At 35.9% G+C, this 20349-nt stretch overlaps 4 protein-coding genes across 7 annotated transcripts; 1 reads left to right on the top strand and 3 right to left on the bottom strand.

The window, feature by feature from the left end:
• Window positions 1-1981: 1981 nt before the first annotated feature.
• On the bottom strand, window positions 1982-9467 carry LOC119069059 (sodium-dependent neutral amino acid transporter B(0)AT3). Of its 2 annotated transcripts, none has more exons than XM_037172933.1 (11): window positions 9118-9467; window positions 7479-7688; window positions 7039-7262; window positions 6806-6986; window positions 6315-6738; window positions 6009-6256; window positions 5844-5951; window positions 5587-5790; window positions 5365-5522; window positions 5035-5298; window positions 1982-4954 (listed from the first exon to the last, which is right to left on the bottom strand). In XM_037172933.1, exons 2-11 carry the CDS (start codon window positions 7575-7577, stop codon window positions 4756-4758), a joined length of 2109 nt encoding a protein of 702 aa, XP_037028828.1. In that variant the 5' UTR covers window positions 7578-7688; window positions 9118-9467; the 3' UTR covers window positions 1982-4755. The 2 variants fall into 2 exon arrangements, with proteins under 2 accessions (XP_037028828.1, XP_037028827.1); XM_037172932.1 differs by having other exon boundaries at window positions 6315-6741; window positions 6809-6986.
• Window positions 9468-11966: 2499 nt separating this feature from the next.
• Window positions 11967-13454, bottom strand: LOC119069062. 2 transcript variants are annotated; one of them, XM_037172938.1, is made up of 4 exons: window positions 13221-13454; window positions 13069-13133; window positions 12391-12498; window positions 11967-12328 (listed from the first exon to the last, which is right to left on the bottom strand). In XM_037172938.1, the coding sequence occupies exons 1-4, from the start codon at window positions 13257-13259 to the stop codon at window positions 11980-11982; spliced, it is 561 nt and encodes a 186-aa protein (XP_037028833.1). In that variant the 5' UTR covers window positions 13260-13454; the 3' UTR covers window positions 11967-11979. The 2 variants fall into 2 exon arrangements, with proteins under 2 accessions (XP_037028833.1, XP_037028832.1); XM_037172937.1 differs by having other exon boundaries at window positions 13069-13452.
• Window positions 13455-15454: 2000 nt separating this feature from the next.
• Window positions 15455-16345, bottom strand: LOC119069063 (40S ribosomal protein S28). 2 transcript variants are annotated; one of them, XM_037172939.1, is made up of 3 exons: window positions 16192-16345; window positions 15595-15820; window positions 15455-15520 (listed from the first exon to the last, which is right to left on the bottom strand). In XM_037172939.1, the coding sequence occupies exon 2, from the start codon at window positions 15814-15816 to the stop codon at window positions 15619-15621; it is 198 nt and encodes a 65-aa protein (XP_037028834.1). In that variant the 5' UTR covers window positions 15817-15820; window positions 16192-16345; the 3' UTR covers window positions 15455-15520; window positions 15595-15618. The 2 variants fall into 2 exon arrangements, with proteins under 2 accessions (XP_037028834.1, XP_037028835.1); XM_037172940.1 differs by having other exon boundaries at window positions 16129-16247.
• A 1567-nt stretch (window positions 16346-17912) lies between these two features.
• On the top strand, window positions 17913-19750 carry LOC119069061 (translocon-associated protein subunit alpha). Its single transcript, XM_037172936.1, has 3 exons — window positions 17913-18148; window positions 18360-19076; window positions 19143-19750. The coding sequence occupies exons 1-3, from the start codon at window positions 18085-18087 to the stop codon at window positions 19268-19270; spliced, it is 909 nt and encodes a 302-aa protein (XP_037028831.1). The 5' UTR covers window positions 17913-18084; the 3' UTR covers window positions 19271-19750.
• The last annotated feature ends 599 nt before the right edge of the window (window positions 19751-20349 follow it).

Genomic DNA, 20349 nt, shown 5'->3' with positions numbered 1-20349 from the left:
TCCCTAAAAGAACAACCGAAACGAAAAATCACAACATCCCTATATTTCAATTGACTTAAGTGATTGAATAAAATACTCAACGAACCATCCACTCTTTGCATAATATTATTTAAAAAAAAACAACAAACAATTGATACCAGTGGTTTGCGAAGTAAATCGATCATTACTTAAATGTGCGGTTTGCCTTCTTTAATAAAATTTCCAGATGTCCCCTATACAGTCGCTAGCCCCTCTAGAGTGTCTCGTTTTCAAGTAATTGTCCTCTGAGAGACTCTTGATTTAATAACGATTTTATAACGTTTCCTAGCAAGCTTTTAGAATTGGAAGAGACGGTGGAGAATGAGGTGGAGAATGAGGTATGGTAAATTTTGGGTGTTTGCCAAAGTAAGTTTTTCTTTCTTAGCCACCAATCACAATAAGTGTTTTGTCTTTCTTGGGTACCATTCAGTCATTACTGGAAAAACAACAAACTACCCTTTTCTCAACAGTCGTGTCCCAATTCCCATAGCCAACAACCATTCAATTTGTTTGCTGTGTCCGCGGTTTCACTTTCCCTACTTTTGGAGAATTGTGGTTCAATCCAGTATACCCAATGGGGTCAGTCATCGATATATTGTTCAATCGTTTACAATTACACTGAAATTATGAAATACTTTTCACCTAATCCACTGTCCACGACAAATTTCGATTGACTTGTCGTGATGCGCTTAAATTGATTTTAGAAACCTTATTTTATATTATGTGATTTTTCATGTGTCATGCCACTATAACTTAACGTAAATTGCAATTGAAGTGGGTGTATGGTAAAATATACGTCTCTTGTTCGAATTGTATTACAACTAAATCATATATCTAGAGATATACTATTGTTATGCTCTTTCAATTATTTAGTTCGTTAGATATTATTGTCCATCAATTGTATGTTTACAATTTTCTTTTTTTTTCTCTTCATTTTTGATTGCTAGACTACTTTAAATATAAGAACTTGATTTATTGTCGTAATTATTTTTTGTGTTTTTATTCATTATTTTCTTTCCTTTTGTTTGTGTCTGTTTGTGTTTTGTTTGTTTTGTATGGTTTTGTAAATATGGATTTTTAAATTTTCTATTTTAATTATAATCGGCTACATTTCATTTTTCTTGTTTTGTTTTTCTTGTTTACATTATTATAATTTAGATATGCCTTTTCTTTATTATTACTTTATTAGTCTTATTTCATGAAATGTTTAGATTTTCGACTTTTCATTCCCGTACGCTCGTTTCCATTAACCATAATTTCGTGTTTGTTATTTACACTTTTCTTCCCCCATCCGAACAATTTAATTCAATCAATCTCATAACATTTTTTAACCTCTCGAATCATCTTCAATCTCTATTAACGGTTTATTCTTCTTCTTTCGTTTTCACTTTGTTAAAATAATATTGCTTACCTATTAACTATCGTTAAATAAACGGAGAAATTTTCATTTCCATTTTTGGAAAATGGATATTGTTTGTCGGTGGAAGTTTTCCTTAACGTTTATAAAAAAGACTCTTACACGATAAATGACTTACTTTAAACATTCCATGAATAATACACAATGGGTTTCAATTTACTGGGGATAGAGCATATGTTTTCGAAAGGTTTATAACTGGCTAATCGTTTTCTTTTTTCATAGCTTCGATCCGGAAGCAAATGGAATTCGAAAACTAATTTTGTTTATTTTGAAGTCGAACCAATTTCGATTTTTACCGCTTTATCGACCACAACGACAAAACAAATGATGAGCTGCGCCTAGCGTGATATTAAATAGCAAATTGTTTGTAAACACTGATTAAACTATGAATATGTGAGAATGAGTGCCTGTATGCGTGCATTTCAGATCAGTCCCTCATAAGGCAATGGGTTTTAAGCTTTGTCCACACATATTGTTTCACTACCCGATGTACGAAAAATGTTTGCTCAAACCTCTTATTTTAGTTTTAAGAAGCTCCTAACGAGCGTAGGCCTGTAATGAAAGTCTCATGAAGAATGAAATTTCTCATGAAAATCCAAGACAAAATTTGAAAATTTGACATAGTTATCAGGCATGACAAATCTTTCATTAAAAATTTTATTTATAATGTGCATTCGTCAGTTACATGACAGACTTTCCTGCCTGGTTTACTTTACTCTGTCGTGGTCATTTTCGCTCCTTCGTAGCGTTCAAAAATAAAAGTCGTAGCACAGTTGTCTTTCGTATCAGGTAAATGTTAGTGTTATTACGTGGTGTAAGTTCCGAACCACACTCTAATGAGGGACTCATATGCACACAGATTTTTGGCCTGTGTTGAAAATACTTAGATCAAAAGATGTGACTGATTCCACAGCTTAATTGTCATTCGTGTTCACGCAATCTTAGTACATATTTTATTATCAAACTTCATCCATCGCGGACGATCTGCATCTTCCCCGGTAATTTATCTCACTGTTTTCATTCTCATTTCATTTTTGGTTTTTGGAAAAACGAAGAAAATTTTCTTAATGTAAAATGAGAGGAAAATTTCACGAAATCTTACACTTACTCTTTGTAAAAATTTATCCATTTAGTGTATAATACTTAGCATTAATTTGCCGTAATTTTTTTTTTATGTTTTGCTGACAGACATAGATCGGTAACAGTTAATTTCGTTTGTGGGCTCTCTTGGGCTTTTACATAAGCTTTTATAGCCATAATTTTTCTCACAATCGTAAGCGAATAGTAGAATGGTGAATACCTGTCCTGCGATATTTAGCGATATTTTCGAAAAAAAAGAACTGTTTCCATCAGAACCGATTTCTTCATTGTTAAAAATTTATTGAAATTTCATGAATCGATCGTTCGAAAGAAAAGTAGGAATTTTGAGATTTATGTCAGACCTTAGTAGCATATAGTGCTTTACAAGCTCTCAATGAACTTCTGACCTTTTCGTATTCACGAAATTTCATCAAATTCAACAAAAATTTGTCCTGTGTATCCAGTTCTCGGGAATAACAACAATTAAATTCTATTGATTTCAGAGCAGCACAAATATGTAAAATGTTGTGATCATCTGTTTTATCCTATCAAAAAATTTAGTGATTTCACATTACAGAAAAAAAACCTTACATAAAATTAAGTAACAACGGACAGCCTTAAATACTACTACACGAACTCTGATGCTCAATATTTTAGAAATTATATTAAATATCAATATTTTGCAAACTTTTCTTTTTTTATCTATAAACTTTCTATTTTTGTATGAAATGTTGTGCAGGTTAACAATTTTGTTCTTTAATAAATTAAATTTGCGTCTGTAAAATAATCGATCGTCATTTGAACGCGGATGTGAATATTTGTTAAGAACAATTTATGTACCGTCAACCGGTTGCACATTCAATTATTTTCATGAAAACCTCCTATAATTACAAGGTTTTCAATCCTTTTCTTTCCCAAAAATCAATGTTCACAACCATCCAGCTCATTTCAATTATGGACGGACTTTGGGTCATAATAAGCAGTTCAAAACAAAATGTTTTATAAGAATAATGCTGTTTTTGAGAAAGCTTCTTGGAATGTAACTTCTGGAATTGTTTCGTTTGACGTGTGAGTCAGAAACAATTTATTGGGGAAAATGATAGAAGTGGGTGCAGCCAACTAGGACTTCGAAGGTTAATAGATCCAATGTGCGATTAGTCTTAGCACAAGACACACTTTTTAAAATTCTATCACAGGTCCGATAGAAATGAAAACTAAGTTTCGCTGGTTAGATAGTTCAAATGGTATAAATTCATCGCTTTGTCAATGTATCTAAAAGGTAACTGTTGCATAATACGATGAAGCCAATTAAAGAACTCATTTAAAGGATGCGAAGTGAAATAATTTAAATTTTACGGAACAAGTGGAAGGTTTGTACTTTCCATATCATTTATCTTGATTACTATTGTCATAAAAAACAGACAAAAAATTGGACTTACGACTTCAATTGTATAGTCTTAACCGGGTGCCTCCGTTATGCTTCGTCATTATATTAGTACCGCTATTAGTGTCAGTTGGCTTCTTCATTTTTTTATTTTGTTTAAACGGTTATCAATTCGATCGGAAGGAAGAATTAAAATTTGTTAAATTAAACGAATGAAATCCTCGATCAAAAATCAAATAAAAAACCGTCTTAGGTCCATAACTTTCAGTGGTAATTCGTTCAACGACTCGGTATATAATGTTGTTTAAAAAGGCACATAAAAAGCGATAATGCAAAATACTCGGAACAAAAATCAAAATTTTTTTTTCCTTTTGTTTGGCAAATTATAAACTTTTTTTTTGTCAAAATATTGTCAAAGCGTCGTTATTATGTGTTGCTAAGTGCGCTTATTGTCGCGATTTTAGTTTTCCTTTGTTTTTTTATCGTCAGTTAAATTTTCTTGTCTGAATTCTTTTATTTATTGTTATCGTGTGCTTATTTTGTAGGCCTTAAAATTATATTCCACCATGCGGTGGTTCGTCTCTTACCAATTTCTAAAGTTTATATTTAGTGTTTCAAAGGAATGCGCAGAATGAATGTTATTTAATTTAATGTTAAGTGCCATCAAGTTATTGTGTTTTTTGTTTTCTAATAATAATTCATTTTCAGTTCTTTTCATCCTCAGTAAATTTGGTTTTGTTGTTGTTGTTTGTTATTGACTTACAAATTAAGAGCCGCGTGGTTTATTCACAACAAAATTATGGTAAAATAATTGAATTTATGTACAGAGTTATAATAACATTACCTAGTATGCTGCTCACTCATCTTCCTGTAACACTTGTTCTCTTAACCCATATGACGGAAAACACATACCCTCCGTACCGTCCGGTTTAATGCAGAATAACATCGCTTCCAATTCAGTCGGTTCGTACGGTACAATGCCATGAATTTCGCGCAATTCAGATTCGGGAAACCACGCCGAATCGGTGTCCTCAACGATAGTCACTCCAAGTAATCTGAAACATCACAGAATCAATGTCGATCAACGATATTCGGAGACAGATTTTTGAGTAAACACTGAATTTAGCGTACGAACCGTGAAATTGCTACAATTGGTATCCACAGTACCGATACTAGAATTAGAAATATAGCCATCACTATACACCAGTGCGGCCACTCTAATTTCTCAGTTATCCCTTTTGCTGCATTCCAAGCCGGATAGCTGCTACCTTCGGATGCTAGTTCAATGAATGATGCTGTTAGAATCGTTATCATCGCAATGGGAGACAAGTATTTCCAGCACAGCATCCAGTACATCGATGGACGGGAACCAGTCATCAATTCGATGTCATCGGCAAATCTGAATGTTGTTGTCGTGAATTAGCGTAAAGAAAATCTTGTGCTAGGGAATGATGGTCTCGCATACCTTTTGATTCCATACACATAGCTGATACCTATACATTCACATAATGCTATGATCAGCAGCGGGAAATTTCCGGCAAAACTGTCCATCAATTGGAAAATATAGCTCCCGGCACCGTGTGCAAAGCATGTGGATAATAAGCAACAAGAGCAGCATAGAATCTGGGGACAAAAAAAAGGAATTTATAGACCATCGAACTGTCGAACTTTTCTACGACTTATTTACGCCAATAATTTTCTCCTTTGATAAATTTGGAAACAATTTCATATCGACCAATGACGTTGCCACTCCTTCCAAAGTACCAAATTGTGAATCGATACCGAGAGTGAACAGCATCAAGAAGAACAGCACAGCCCAAAATTGTGCGCCAGGGAACTGGTTTATAGCTTCCGTAAAAATGATAAAAGCCAACCCCGTACCAGAAGCACTCTGAAAGGGGAATGTTGTATTGCTGAACGGACTTGTTACGTAAATCGACTTACATTATCTAGTTCCTTCTGTAGATCACACACGGGTAATATTGTATTCGACTGATTCGCATGGATCAGTGCTGCCCTTTCCTCCAAGCATTTGTCGTAGGTGGACGTTGCCTAGGTCAAATTTAACTTAATAAGAAAGTCCGAGCGATTTTCTTGATAAAAAATCACCTTAAAACCGATGACTGAAAACACTACCACACCGGCAAACATGGACGTTGTGCAGTTAGTCAATGACACTAATATAGCGTCCCGATAGCAATTATTATTTGCCGGGTTGTATGAACTGAACGCGATCAGGCCACCGAATGCCAGACCCAAGGAAAAGAAAATCTGGGTACCCGCTTCTAACCAAACAACGGGATCTAATAGTGCGGACCATCTTGGAGTGAACAGATGTGCAACGCCATCTGCAGCTCCTAGAATTTTAGAATCAATCAGTTGTTCACTCTAAAAAAAAGTGTGCCCAAAATTTACCTTTTAACGTAATTCCTCTGAAGAAGAATATGATGAGGACGACATACGGGAAAATTGCTGTTATGTAGACAATTTTCCCGGATGATGTTATTCCCTGAACCATACAAATGTAAACCAAAAACCAGGCTGTTAGCAGAGCTATGGCAACATTATAATTAAAAGCTTCAGGCACATCCACGCTGGGCGACGACTGGAGAGTGGAACGGTACCAATAAAATTGCGTAGGAGATGACGCCACACATTCTGGCTCGATGTCATAAGTAAAATTTGAGTATAGTCTTTTCGGGCATTCAGCCCAAGGTAGTGGCGATTCAAAGCTGTGTAGCAAGTAAATTAAACACCAAGCGATAATTGTATTGTAGTACAGCGCTACAATATAGCTAACAACTGCCGATGATATACCAATTCCGCCTAAATACGGCGATATCTGCATGAAATAACAAGATGCAAGTTAAGGTTGGTGCTCGGATATCCGGTGAAATTTTCATACGCACCTCTTGCCATACGCCGACGGCTCCCTTTCGTAATCGTTGTCCGATTGCTAGCTCAAGAAAAAAAATTGGAATTCCTTGTATGCATAACATCAGGAAGTATGGCACCAAAAACGCTCCACCGCCATTTTTTTGGGCCAAATAAGGAAAACGCCATACATTGCCAAGTCCAACAGCATATCTGAAATGGAGATGAGTGAATTTCGATAGTGTTTAATGTTGTCCCTTTTTACCCTATCGTAGCCAATAGAAACGTCAGCTTACTGTCCCAATTTTCGCGCTCATCTTCTGGCTTCTCTTGTACTATATCTTCAGCCGGTATCGTTGGATTAGCTTTCGGTGCTTCGAAACTCTGATTATTCTGTGGACTACTATCGGAGACGAATGCTGCATTTGTTGCACCATACATTGACATTCGGGATCCATTTTCGGCTCTTACTAATCTTCCACGTAGTTCCTTAATGTTTCGAACGGAACAAACTTTATTTCAGAACTAGAAATAATCGCTAATGATCCCTGACTGAATATGCAGAGTCTGACATGCTTGTACAATAGTTTATGAAGTGGAAGGTTAACTATGTGCATTTTATAGGCGAGATTTCGAGATATTATGAACATTTTATAGGATGCCCAGCCCAATTGTTAGTATTGTTTTTCTATTCATTTCGCTTACCTTCAGTTCCAAATTATCAATGCTTCTCTGATTGTGATATGACGACGGAACTAGATCTCTAGAGCTCTGTCTACGGAAAAGGTGTGCAGTGTTGGCCATACTTAATTATATTGAAAATAATTCAACTTTATGCTACTAAAAGTGTGAAATTTTTGTAGCTGCTGTGTTTTTATTCCAATATTCCATCGATGGTTCCAATTTATCTTTTAGCTTTAGTTTGTGTGTGGCAAAATAGCGATATAAGGAAGGTAAAACTTTATAATTGAATTGTGCAGTCGGTATCGTAAATTTCATTTGAAGTCAATAAAAATAAATGTGCAAAAAAGAGTGCGCTAAAAATAACTTCGCAATGAACGTACCATGTCACTATACAGTCATTGAAAGAATCAAACGGAAGGGTAGCACTTAAATGAAAACGGCAAAATATTTCACTGAGAGGGGCTGTCCATAAATGCTGTTCAATTTTTTTTTAAATGTTTGATCCCTTTAAATCGCAAGGAAAAACTAAATTTGTCTTTTTTTAGAATTGTGGATAGATAATGTTTCATACGATCAGTTATTTACATGCCAGGTTAATGTTAATGTTACTCGCTGCACCTCATACTAGAACTAAAACTCAACGTAGATTATTTTGTAGATGTCCATTAGCGTACGAACCTATCTCCTCTATAGCTCTCTCCAATGTCAATATAATCTTCCGCTCCTTTGCGTGACCGCTATTTATGGACAAATCCCTCAGGAAACAACAAGAATTCAAAGTTTCTTTTAATTAAATTGTTTTTGTTGTTGACAAGCTTTCTTAGCGACAATGTTTAGACAACGATTGATTAGTCTAGTTGATAAAGACAAGTTTTTACTGTAAAAATCCGTTTCATTTTTGTTGAATCGAATCTGGCTACTCAGGCCACTTTCGCTTCGGATACTGTATGGTAGGTTCATTGTTTTAAGTTTTAACATAAAAATAAGTGAAAAAGAAGCATACCAAATTGGGATTGGAACACAAAAAAATCAAAATTTTGTTGAATTAGTTCAAGTTGTCTTTTGTCCTATTAACATTACAAGAAGAAGAAGAAAAGATAAATAAAATGCCACCGTCAATCAGTTTCTGATTCCACTGTTGAATTTTTAGAAAGCATAAACTTCCCACTAAGATATATAATGGGTTCCCAGTTATTCAACAATGAATTATAGATCTCCGAACGATCTATACACATTTTTAACCAAACTCACAACAATATCTATAATTACGGACAAACTCTCTTATTCCCCAAAGCCCGACTGATTAAGTTATTTTCCCTAAATTACACTGGTTTTAATATCCAAATGTAGAACGATTCATCGTATCTGCAAATCAAAATTCAATCCATTCAACAAAAAAAATGTGCAAAATTTTCTAACATTCGAATCGAATTAATTTTGCGTCGTTGCTTTCTTTTTCGTGATTGATAGTTTATCAACGTAAACGCAGAAAGCATTTTATATGTGGCCTTGCGATAATTCAAAATTGATTTTTCAAAGATGAAATTTTCGATACGATTGACGATAGGCATCATCACAGTGGATTATAATAAAAGGACGAAAAAAAGCTTTTCGAATAAAATGGTTCATGCAGCACACAGAGTTTTACTATTGCAGTTACCTGTACAAGCGAATAAAATCAAAAATTTACTTCAATTGAATATAATTTTCAGTTAGTCGATTCAGTCCACATTTCCTTCTTTTTTTAATTCCACTTATGTAACGTTTTATGGTGATGGCACAGACGGGATACACACAATAACAATTTAATCGAATTATTTGAATGAAACTAATCGAAATTCAGCCTCTCTTCAATTTGTATTAATTCGGAAAGCACAAACTCATTCAATTTGTTGCAATTTTACACTAAATTGTTTCTTTATTCGGAACAAAAACTAAATTTAAAAATTAATCAGACCAAAACACACACATTTTTGGTATGAATGAAAACTTTACTATCGTGTGTGTCGTTATTTTTCGTCCTTTTGGACAAAAAATCGATATTTGAACATCTTGTGTATGGTTCATTTCGGTGCCGTGACGCAATGAAAATAAATGTACGTAAAGGAGGGAACGTAACGCAAAGGAAAATTTGAAAATAATATTTTTTCCATTTTCTGTTTGTTTTCGTTGTTGATAGAAATTTTTTGAATGCGAACGAAAAATGTCCAAGCTATCGAATCAGAAACGAAAGATTTTTTGAAGAGAGAAAAAGAGGAACAACTGTGAACAATAGTTCGATGAAAATACCTTTTATATTTGAATGAAAATTTTTCAACAATACAAACCGATTGGAGATAGATTCATAGTGTCTACTATAATGAAAAAGAAAGTCTCAAAATTGCGAAAGACAAAGCTGTATGCCATTAGTTCTTACAGAAGGCCAATATAAGATTATTTTTAAGTAATCGAATTTGTTGATCAAAGGTAGTAGCCGATTCAATCCTTATACCAGGTGATATGTTTGTCGTCTGTTAACAATAAAATTTAGAGACATTTTTCACTAAGTTTACTAGAAATGTAAGGTAATTCATGCGGTCCTCAGAAGGAGATTATAGTGCCCATATTAGTGGAACTTTTCAGTCGATTTCTATTTTAATCACAAAACATAAGTGACTCAAGTTTTTTCACTGGCCATATTAGATTAGAGTTCAGGGAGTCACTTTGTGGGTTATTGTGAATGACGTGGTGCGAAATTCCTCAACAGCTCACGGAGGCTCTTATTGAGAAGTAAAAATCCAGACGGAAGACCAACTGATCTGACTTCTGCTATCAGAAACTTTCAGACTTCCAGGCAAATCAACGAGAAAAACCATTTTTCAACTTCACCTCAAGTGCTTTTCCCCATTCATGATTCTTTTTTGTCAATCTTATATACTTGTTGACCTTCTCGGTGTTGGTTGTCATTGAATCTTTTGTAGCTCTAGCTTTAGTTTTATTTGAAGCAGTGGATTGTTCTGAACCGGATGATTTGCAACAAAAAATCATTAAGGCGCTTTCCATAATGATGAATGAATGAATCTAAAGATGGTACTTGGAAGTTCATTAAACACCCGAAGGTGGAAAACTCAGGTTAATTGTCAAAAGCAAAGTGAACAATAGTCTGAAACGTAAAGTGTTCGATACGTGTGTCCTTTCCGTGCTCACATATGGTCAGAGTTAGAATGACAAATCAATGGATCCGAAACAAACAAAAGTCGTTGATGTCATGGAAATAATTGCATCTTTAAAGTGGAGCTTGGCCGGACATATTGCAAGAAGGACGGACGAACGGTGGACCAAAAGGATCATGAGCTGGAGACCACCTAAAAAACGACCTAGGGGTAGACCACCAGAGAGATGGACAAACAGAATTAAGAAATTGCAATTGTTTGGAATGGAAGAGAATTGGGGAGGCCTATGTCCAGCAGTGGATAGAAACAGGCTGAAAAAGAGGAAGAAGAAGGTGGAGCCTGAAAAGTGGACAAGCCCTTAGGATGTGTATACATGGAGAGAAATGTTACGCTTATCACAAAGGTAATTTAGAGATAATAGAGAAAGTCTGTTATGAAAAACGAGTTACCTTTGTACCGATGTACGATTCTGAATAAAATATAATTTTTTTCAGCGCTTCTTACAATATTTTTTCCCAATTTATTTGGTGTATTCAACGCACCTCAAGCATGAGTGGTACGCTAAATAGAGTCAGTAACATGACTAAACAAATACGAGAAACGATAAAATCATAACACGACGACCGTTTTAGATGCAGGTTACTTCAAAAATATCTCTAAATTGTTTGCACAACGACTAGTACGACTAGTACATAAAAATTAAGCGAGAAAGAAGGCGAGACTTCAACTTTTGTTTGGGAAACTATTGAATGTGATTATTCTAAACCGAAGAAAAATCGAATTTCCTAAAAGAAAAACGTTTCTCACAAAAGAAAGACGTGTTTCACAAAAGTAATCCGATTCAGCTTTTTTTCTCCGTGTATCATAAGACATCAGCTCTCAACAACTGATAGGGTCAATTAACCGATCTATTCTCTGAAGATGTTCGTTCAATTTGTAGTGGTTTACTACCTCGGAAACAGAAAATGTAAATATTACCATGAAGTTACTTGTGTCAAAACGAATTCGTATCTCTGTTGCTGCTAGGAATAGCGGAAAAGCAACAATACAATTGGTTGGAGATTTCTTGACGTAATTGTTACACTGTTACAGTCATTCACTTCGATGGTTTCATTGTGAATAGCTACTAAGATTTTGATAATTTTTGATTTTTTAAATCTACCGTCGAAGACATTTCATGATATTTATTGGAAATTTCCATTTTTAACTGGTAAATAACAGTAATTCTCAGAGAGACGTAACTCTAATTCGTTGCTATACTTGATGATAATTTGTGGAGTCAACCTCACTTTATTTTTCGTTTAAAAAATTCGATGACTTGACTCTGTACAAACGCTCTTAAAGTAAACTCTTTGTGTTTTCAACCGAATTCAACTTTTATTTCTCACTTTTTCTGTCTTATCAACAAAACAACTATTTAGCAGTACGTCAATGATACGATCATTGAAATTTTGTGGTATCGACACGGAATTTGCTAATCTGGCAATTGAACTGCTGTCTCTTACATCGATATGTGATTTGTTAAACTGGATGGCTTGTTCGTAAATGTGTAAACAGTACATAATATCGATAGAGTGATCAACATAGTAAATTAGTGGCTTCTCGGTAGCAGATCCATTGCATAAACGTGACTGATCGTTCCAATCCACACCTTTCGATGTTATGATGAATTCTTCGTGAAACTGTCGCAGACAGATAAACGAATTAGATTGTTGTTGCCTGAATAAGAAGTGTATAATAAAACACAGTCATGAGAAGGTGGAACTTCGCGTGTAACTTACAAATTTCGACTGATCTGGGAGGTGATTGAATTCAATGTGTTCAGGATTTCGCCTCTCACTCTCCATATCAGTTCGTTGGAATACAGTAAACACTTTGGACGGTTGTCACTAAGAGAAGGAAAATATTATAAAAAGTCTGATTTGCCTAGTTGGATTGTATTGGGTCAGTGCGTGGGGTTCATTGATTACAATATTGTCAGAGAATTCTAATGAGCAACATCTGTACGAAATTTTCTTTTGAAAAAAGACATTCTGTTTCATGGGAGCACAACAGGGTCTGTTTAGGATTCCTTTGAATTAAATTACAATTTTTCTATCAAGAAATTTTTTGGCTTCAAGCCTACGCTCCTCTGAAGCGTGACTTTAATTGCAATGTTCAATGGGTCTTCATGTAGAACTCACAATCATGTGAAGCTCCAATCAACTATCAGAAAGATATTCGATGTTTAGGAATCAGTCTTGTTTCCACTGATCCAAATCTCGTTAGTGATTGTTGTTCGTTCAGATTTTCTTGTCATTTGACTTTTAATATTTATCTCCGGTTTAATTACACTGACTCACAGAGAGCCCGAGTCACCTAATAGCTTAACAGAAAATACTGTACCAATACCAATTTCGGTTATCCCTAATTCAACTAACCACGCATCATAACATCTGTACCCATTTATCAATTTATACCTTTCGATAACGTTGAGTTTTGTAGACAAGACCAGCATTCGATCCAACAGCTTCTTATGTTCAACCGAAAATAATTTCATTAAATGAAAATGAGATTTGAGGCAATTCAGATATTTGTTGCGTTTGTTTTGACACAAAATTTCGATAGAACTTCGTTCCGTGTCGACTTGCACTGTTTGTTGCGTATTCATGTTGTGGATTGTCTTTTTCAGATTTTACTTGTCACTTTACGTAAACGATCCGCGGAGGAAGAATTTAATGAAAATGAAAATAGATTTCATTTACAGCAAACTAAGAGTTCAAAATCGAAAATGCAATAAAGTAAACAGAAGCACGTGAAGTGTTTACGTTCTTTCGTAAGCGTTGAAATGTCATGCGAGCCGTTTATAGTTTGTTGAGAGACTGCGGTCACGGCTTAATACTTGCAATAATAGAATTTGTTGTCATTTTGGCTTTCAAATTAAAAATTTCAGAATGTAAGTAACCAAGTACAATGAGGGCATGAGGGGGCATACACAGCTTAGAAGCCGACAACAAGAATTCAGTCATTATGATTCCGACGATGCTTTCATCAACATTTTGCATATTTTGCATTTTTGCACATATTCAACAGAGTATCGAATGTCATTTCATTCAGTATGAGTAAGAGCACGACATAGTAAAGTTAACCAGGCAGGAGCGCTGATTTGACTAGGGACCTGATTAATCTAGTAGCCCTATATTTTTTGCGAACCAAATTTTCCAATTTATGTCAGTGTTTATTTGAGTTCATTTTCATCCAGTGAATTCGGTCCCTTATTTGACGTTTCGAAAATGAACCGCTCCTGCCAGAGACACTTTTAAGCTTTTTTCAGTGCGGGGGCCGCTTTATGCAGGGGCCCAATTTTTTCTAGTAATGAGCCCTTACATTACCCTTTAGACTAAGAACACTAGGGGCCCACTGCGGGGGATTTGTTAGAGAGAGCAAGGTCAACTGGGGGAGACGAGACAGGGGCCTGCGGGGGATTTGTCCCACGGGCTTGTATGTTAGAAGTGTCTCTGGCTCCTGCCTGGTTTATTTTACTCTGCCGTGGTAAGAGGCACAGCAGAGTAAAATAAAACGGACTGCTTAACTTTACTCTGTCGTGGTTGGAGGACACAGAACAAACTTGCTCACAATTTTCCACATTTTTAATTACCTTCTACTCTATGTAACCGTAGAAGTGGTGGTGGGTAATATTTCTCTTAGAGACAGTCTTACATCTTGTCCGAGTAGATTTTCACTGTTACTACACTTCGAGAGATTCAAGGAGACCTATGAGCACTCGCACTATCTGCGAATAGGTGATCCCAAATCCAATAGCCTTTCTTGTTCGGCGGTTCCCTTTTAAACATGTGCATCACCCCTCAGAAAATTGAGAAAACTGAGTTAGACTAACTGTAGCTTCTGTGAAGTTGAATACGTTACTTATGCCCCTGCGTCGTGTATTTTAATCTTCGTAAGATACTAAAGTAGTAAAGTACCAGCATAAGATGTGTGGTGCATTCAACGTTTTTCTAGGAAATCTGTTGACTGTGCTCTCAGAAAAATGATCCGTCTATTGACTTCAGACCCAACTATTTGTCCAGCGATGAAGTAACAAATATCGGAAAAGACATTGTGAGTGTTGTTTTACTCGTTAACTTGGACAGCATAGCTTACCTTCTATTTTGATTGAAGTTACTGTTCTTCATCTAATAAAATTTCAGTAACGCTTGAACTCAGTCCCGGTCTTTAGCTCTTCTTATCATACTGCTTCCAATAGACCATTCCATCAACTCGTAGCTTTGCCATGGATAAAGAACTTCTTGTTTTAAGATCATCGTTGCAGTTTTCAGATTCACAACAAAAGCGACGTTGCCACAGCATACAATATTTCACATTACAAAATGGATGCGGACGTTAAATCGGACAACTCTGTTAACCTCACATTCAACATACAGGCATAGTTAAGAGACCAGATCGGGATTCACGTATTCACACATTCAAAACGATTTTCATTTTATGACTTTGAAGTCGTTGGAGCACTTTGTATGCATTTTCATTCTAGGACGCTGCTCTTCAAGCATGCTTTCAATTTTCTGAGAATTTACGGCGATTTGCTATTTAAAATCACGTTCAATGAGTCGAATGGAAGCGAAATAGTTTTTCATGCGTACGCCAACCTCCTGAACGAACACAACGAACGCAAAAACAAATCCCACCCTAAGCAATGTGTCGTTGATGCTTTGGTTTGGTGGAACTATGTGTGATTTACTGAACTGCGGAACCTGACGATAAGCCTACACTTTTCACAACACACACTACAACAAAGATACATCGTGGGGATTGGATTCACACGGTTCAGCTTCAAAATGAAAAGCACCATTTGTTTTAAGCTTTCAATGGCATTTTATTGATTGATGGTAATTGTATCCGTACACGACAATGAAGCTGCAAATGGAAAAGAGACACAAAATGGTTAGTGTTCGGTCCAAATGATTCGAGCAAATTCAATTGAAATTTACCTTAAGAGTTACGAATTATCGAAATTATCTTAATCTTCTGGCTTCACGTTCAGATTCCAGCAGGGTCAAAATATCGCCTTCACGAACGGGTCCTTTGACGTTGCGGATAATTTGTCGGTTTTGTTCTCCAATGAACTCTACCTTGACTTGGGTACACTGTCCCTGTGATCCGGTGCGACCGAGAACTTTCATTACACGGGCCAAAACAACTGGTTTGTCCATTTTACTGTATGGATGGAAACAAAACAATTTTACTGCAAAATATTTGATAAATTCGATATTGAAAGGTAGTCCAAATGCTTTAAAGTCACAATTGCAGAGTGCAGTGAACTAGTAAGGAAATTGCACGTCGAATTAATTCAACAATAATTGCTAATTAGCTTCACAAAACTTTTAACAATTTGACATTTGATGAGAAAAATAACCTAAGCGGCTATCATCACAAAAATCCAAATATTTGCGAGATATCTTCACTAAATCATCCAAAAATCAATTGATTTAAATATTAGATAGTGCAAAGAAGCCTGTAATTACATTCTGGTTTAACTACACTTTAAGATGATTCGAATTTTTCGAGATTTTTACGAGCGAACTTACTTTACGTGTTATGTGTTTTCTGAACAGAATAGGAAAGAATAGTTCGTATTCCCTTCCAAAAAAATGTGTTTGGCAGCACTTATGACAGCGTGATCCATATAGCCACTTTCAAGGTTTACAGCGTTTGTCCCAGTCGCTAAACTTTTTTTCAACAATTTTGACAAGCCAAACCGGAAAATACTTTCAATTATTGTGACAATATGACATTCAAGCCCAGTCAATATGATAGTCATTTACTCTCCATTTCCACAATGAAAGTAAATGTATAGGTATGGCCAAACGTTCAAATTTGTTCTAGCCGGAGCACATACGGATTTGCATGGCGCCACCTCAAACGAACTCATTTCTAGTGCAAATTTCCACTTGAAATGAGTTTATTTGAGGTGGCGCCATGCAAATCCGTATGTGCTCCGACTTGTATGGACTGGCCGTACCTACTTATCTACTTTCATCGCATTTGCAAATGTTAAATCACTCTATCAAAGACTTATGTATAAAAGTGAGCGGTGATCGAGTTTCTGTCTGTTTTAAGACGACCTTCGCGAATAACATAATGCATGTCGCCTTATTGAGTCAGACCGTTATCCTATCGTAATCTTCTCGCAGTTCTTTGGATCGAAAAGATCTAGTTTAAAATGTATGTTTCAGGGTCGTGTTGAGTTGTGACACATATTGTGCAGAGTAAAATCAAAGTATTTAAACACTGAATGTAACGCAAACGCTCAGCGGAACACAAAGAACACAAACTTTACTGAACCAAAAAAATAAAAATGGTTCACTGCTATTATATATCTCGATAGCCGAATGGTTATAGATGTTCCTCAATAAGCATTGGGTTTTTGGTGTCGGTGGTTCGAAATTTGGTCAGGGCATAAAGTTGATATACTCGATGGGATCAATAACTATTATACTCGGTTGCATAACAGCTACTTTTGCAATGACGCTTCGAAAGGTGGACTTTTTCTTATTTTCTTTGTTTTTCTATATTTTTAATTTTTGTCTAATGACGAAACCGATTTACATATACAGTTTTTGTCACTAGTGACGAAATCGATTTTCATAAATACTTTTTGTGACTACTTTTGAACTATTACTCTTAAATAAAAATCCTGACTAAATTTCGAACCCATGACACCAAAAACCCAATGCTTATTGACCCACATCTCTAACCATCTCTAATATCGAGATAAATAATCGCAGTGAACCAATTTTTGAAACTTACATAAAAGCAGTTTATATGATCGTTCATAGAAATTTTCGTTCATTTAGTGGTACGTTTCAGTGTTTCAAAAGTTCACTTTTCGCAGCTGGTTGCAGAAAACATTGTATGCAACACGTTGAGATATTGGGTGTTTTTGTCACACAATATGGTTATGAAACTCGCTTCGCTCGTCACATCACAAAAATAACCTCATTTCTCATTTTTTTTTGCATATTTTACTCAATGTCACAACTAAAAAACACCAACCAATGCTATATATTCCAAGTATGGAACAAGAAACCCAATTTGGAATAATGACTTATTGATGTGGGTGGAATGAATTATGTTAAAAATGAAATAAAATGATTTCTCTCACACCCTAATTTACTAAGATTTACTAGAGAGTAAAACATCGTAAATATACATCACTCGAAATCCCAGTTAACGAAATTTCCCTAAAAATCATTTTCGGTTGGGCAATTTCGCTCTCCAATTCCATTTTGTAGAAATAAATTTTTGTGTAGAAATTCACCACTACCTCGTATTCCACGTCAGTTGTGTTGGCTATGACATTTTAGTCGATTTTCTTCTTTTCACCGTCAACAAGAAAGAGATTCAATTGAACGACTGTAACATAACAGATCAAACTCAATTTTAGTGTGTGCTTCGATCTATCAAAACTTCAATTAAAAATGAAATATTTGTGGTTAATAACACTGCTAGTGCTTCCAGCTCTATTATGTACATTCGGAAATGGTGAGCAATGTTTAATTCAATTTATTTTTGCGTTTCTTAAGCACCGGTTAATGCAACCATTCCATTCTATACGTGGCACGACAATTTCGACAAAAATGTGAAGAATTTTTGAATTGAACAAATATTGACCGTTGTCAGTCCATTCATTTACGAAAGAACAGCATTCATAATGCAGTCTAGAGAATTTCAATTTTCTCTTTTCATTTTTAAGGAAACAAACTGATGACCTTTGCTGCTGAAGATGAAATCGATGAAGAGCTCGTAGATGTTGAAAATGAGGACGCACCACTTGTCGGTGAAGATGTCGATGTGGAAGAAGAAGCGGAAGTGACAACGTCCCCAGACGCCAACACTTTCCTACTGTTCACCAAACCCTTGTACACACCGGGCGTTGCACTCGAACTTCCAGCTGGCAATCCAGTCGAATTCCTCGTTGGTTTCTTGAACAACGGCATGGATGACTTTGTTGTCGAAAGTGTCGAAGCCTCGTTCAGATATCCAATGGACTTCAACTACTACATTCAAAATTTCTCCGCCATCCCGTACAACCGTGAAATCAAGCCCGGACACGAAGCAACCGTTTCTTACTCATTCATTCCATCCGAATCGTTCGCTGGCCGCCCATTTGGATTGAATATTGCGCTGAACTATCGTGACATCAATGGATTCCAATTCACCGAAGCTGTGTTCAACGAAACCGTTCAAATTACCGAAATTGACGAAGGATTGGACGGAGAAACATTCTTCCTGTACGTCTTTTTGGCTGCCGTTGCCGTGCTACTGTTGGTTGTTGGACAACAATTTTTGGTCGGTTCCGTTGGTAAGAGAAAGCGTGCCCAAGTTTCGCGCAAAACTATCGAAACTGGTACGACAAACTCGACCGATGTGGATTACGAATGGTTGCCACAGGAGACATTGAAGGCATTACGTGAGTACAGAACAAAATGTTCGGGACGGTGTGGGAGAGATTTTAATTTTTCTTTTTAATTTACAGAAAAAGCATCGCCAAATTCAAAATCACCAAAAAATTCGCCCAATGCTAAAATCTCATCGAAGCAAAGCCCGAAAGCACAAGGACAGAGCCCACGGCAACGCAAAGCCAAAGCTGGTTCTCATGATTAAATTCTCGGCATTCGGTTAACGTAATGTTGGGAGTTTTTTTTTGTTTTTCTTTTTTTGTGTTATATTTAACATCCTTTTTCGAAGCGATGGGTATTCGTCAACTATTCCATTGCGCACGCCATATGTCTAAAGCACACGCTTTCGGCATATTAATTACTCATATTGTCAGATTGTTTGATTTTATTTTTATAATCTAGAATCAATCGCGTCATTTCGTTTCATTTAAGATTTAAGTCGGATAGATGAAGAAACAAAACAAAAGAAAACCATCAGTGATGAATGAGAAGAGACTTTTTTCTATTTATTTGACCGTTAAAGTAAAGTGTTTTCATGGCTTTTCGTTAGACTATAAGGACTTTAGTTTTTCAGTTAAAATAAAAACAACAAAATCATTTTTTTTGTACTGTTGGTTCAATCCGTTCCATTTGTAAACGGGTACACCATATTGAGGAGCAATAAATTGTACAGGTTAACATTTTGCTCGAACATTTTTCTTTTCTATGTCACACATTCGCCGGAAGCAGAAAGGAAGAAGTGTCTCGCCTTAAAACCATCGGCTCAAAGTAAACTTCTTATGCAACAAGTGCAATAGCCAATTCGATTTGTGTGACGTCCATGAATTGTTTTCATACTTTTATGAAATGACGACAATCTGGAAATCTCAATCTCACGATTATTTGAGTTTACCATCAACGAAGTCAAGGAGCTCGAAAACTCGAAATATGCGGCTTCATGGTTTCAAATCTATTGACTGTTGAGACCATAACACTACACCTTTCGAACTTTGAACACTTTCCTTTTCACCAGTGTCTAACGGGATAATAGGACAAGGTAATGTAACTTAAAAAGTTCTTCTTTGGGCCGCCACATTTTCAGTATTACTTTGACACTGGTACAAAAGAGTTTCAATTGGTCAAATCCAAGCAACACAAACTCCAAAACAAATTGATATCAATCTGACCGACAATGTGAAACCATTGAAAATTCAAGGAAGCTGTTTTGAGGATTTGTTTGATTGTCAACCCCAATGCATACCACAAAATGCGTGAAAACCGAGGTGATAACATGTCGTTGTAAAC

Source organism: Bradysia coprophila (assembly GCF_014529535.1).
Source record: "Bradysia coprophila strain Holo2 chromosome X unlocalized genomic scaffold, BU_Bcop_v1 contig_26, whole genome shotgun sequence".
NCBI lineage: Eukaryota > Metazoa > Arthropoda > Insecta > Diptera > Sciaridae > Bradysia > Bradysia coprophila.
The sequence above is the reverse complement of the archived record's forward strand: the minus strand, read 5'-3'. Positions and strand labels throughout refer to the sequence as shown.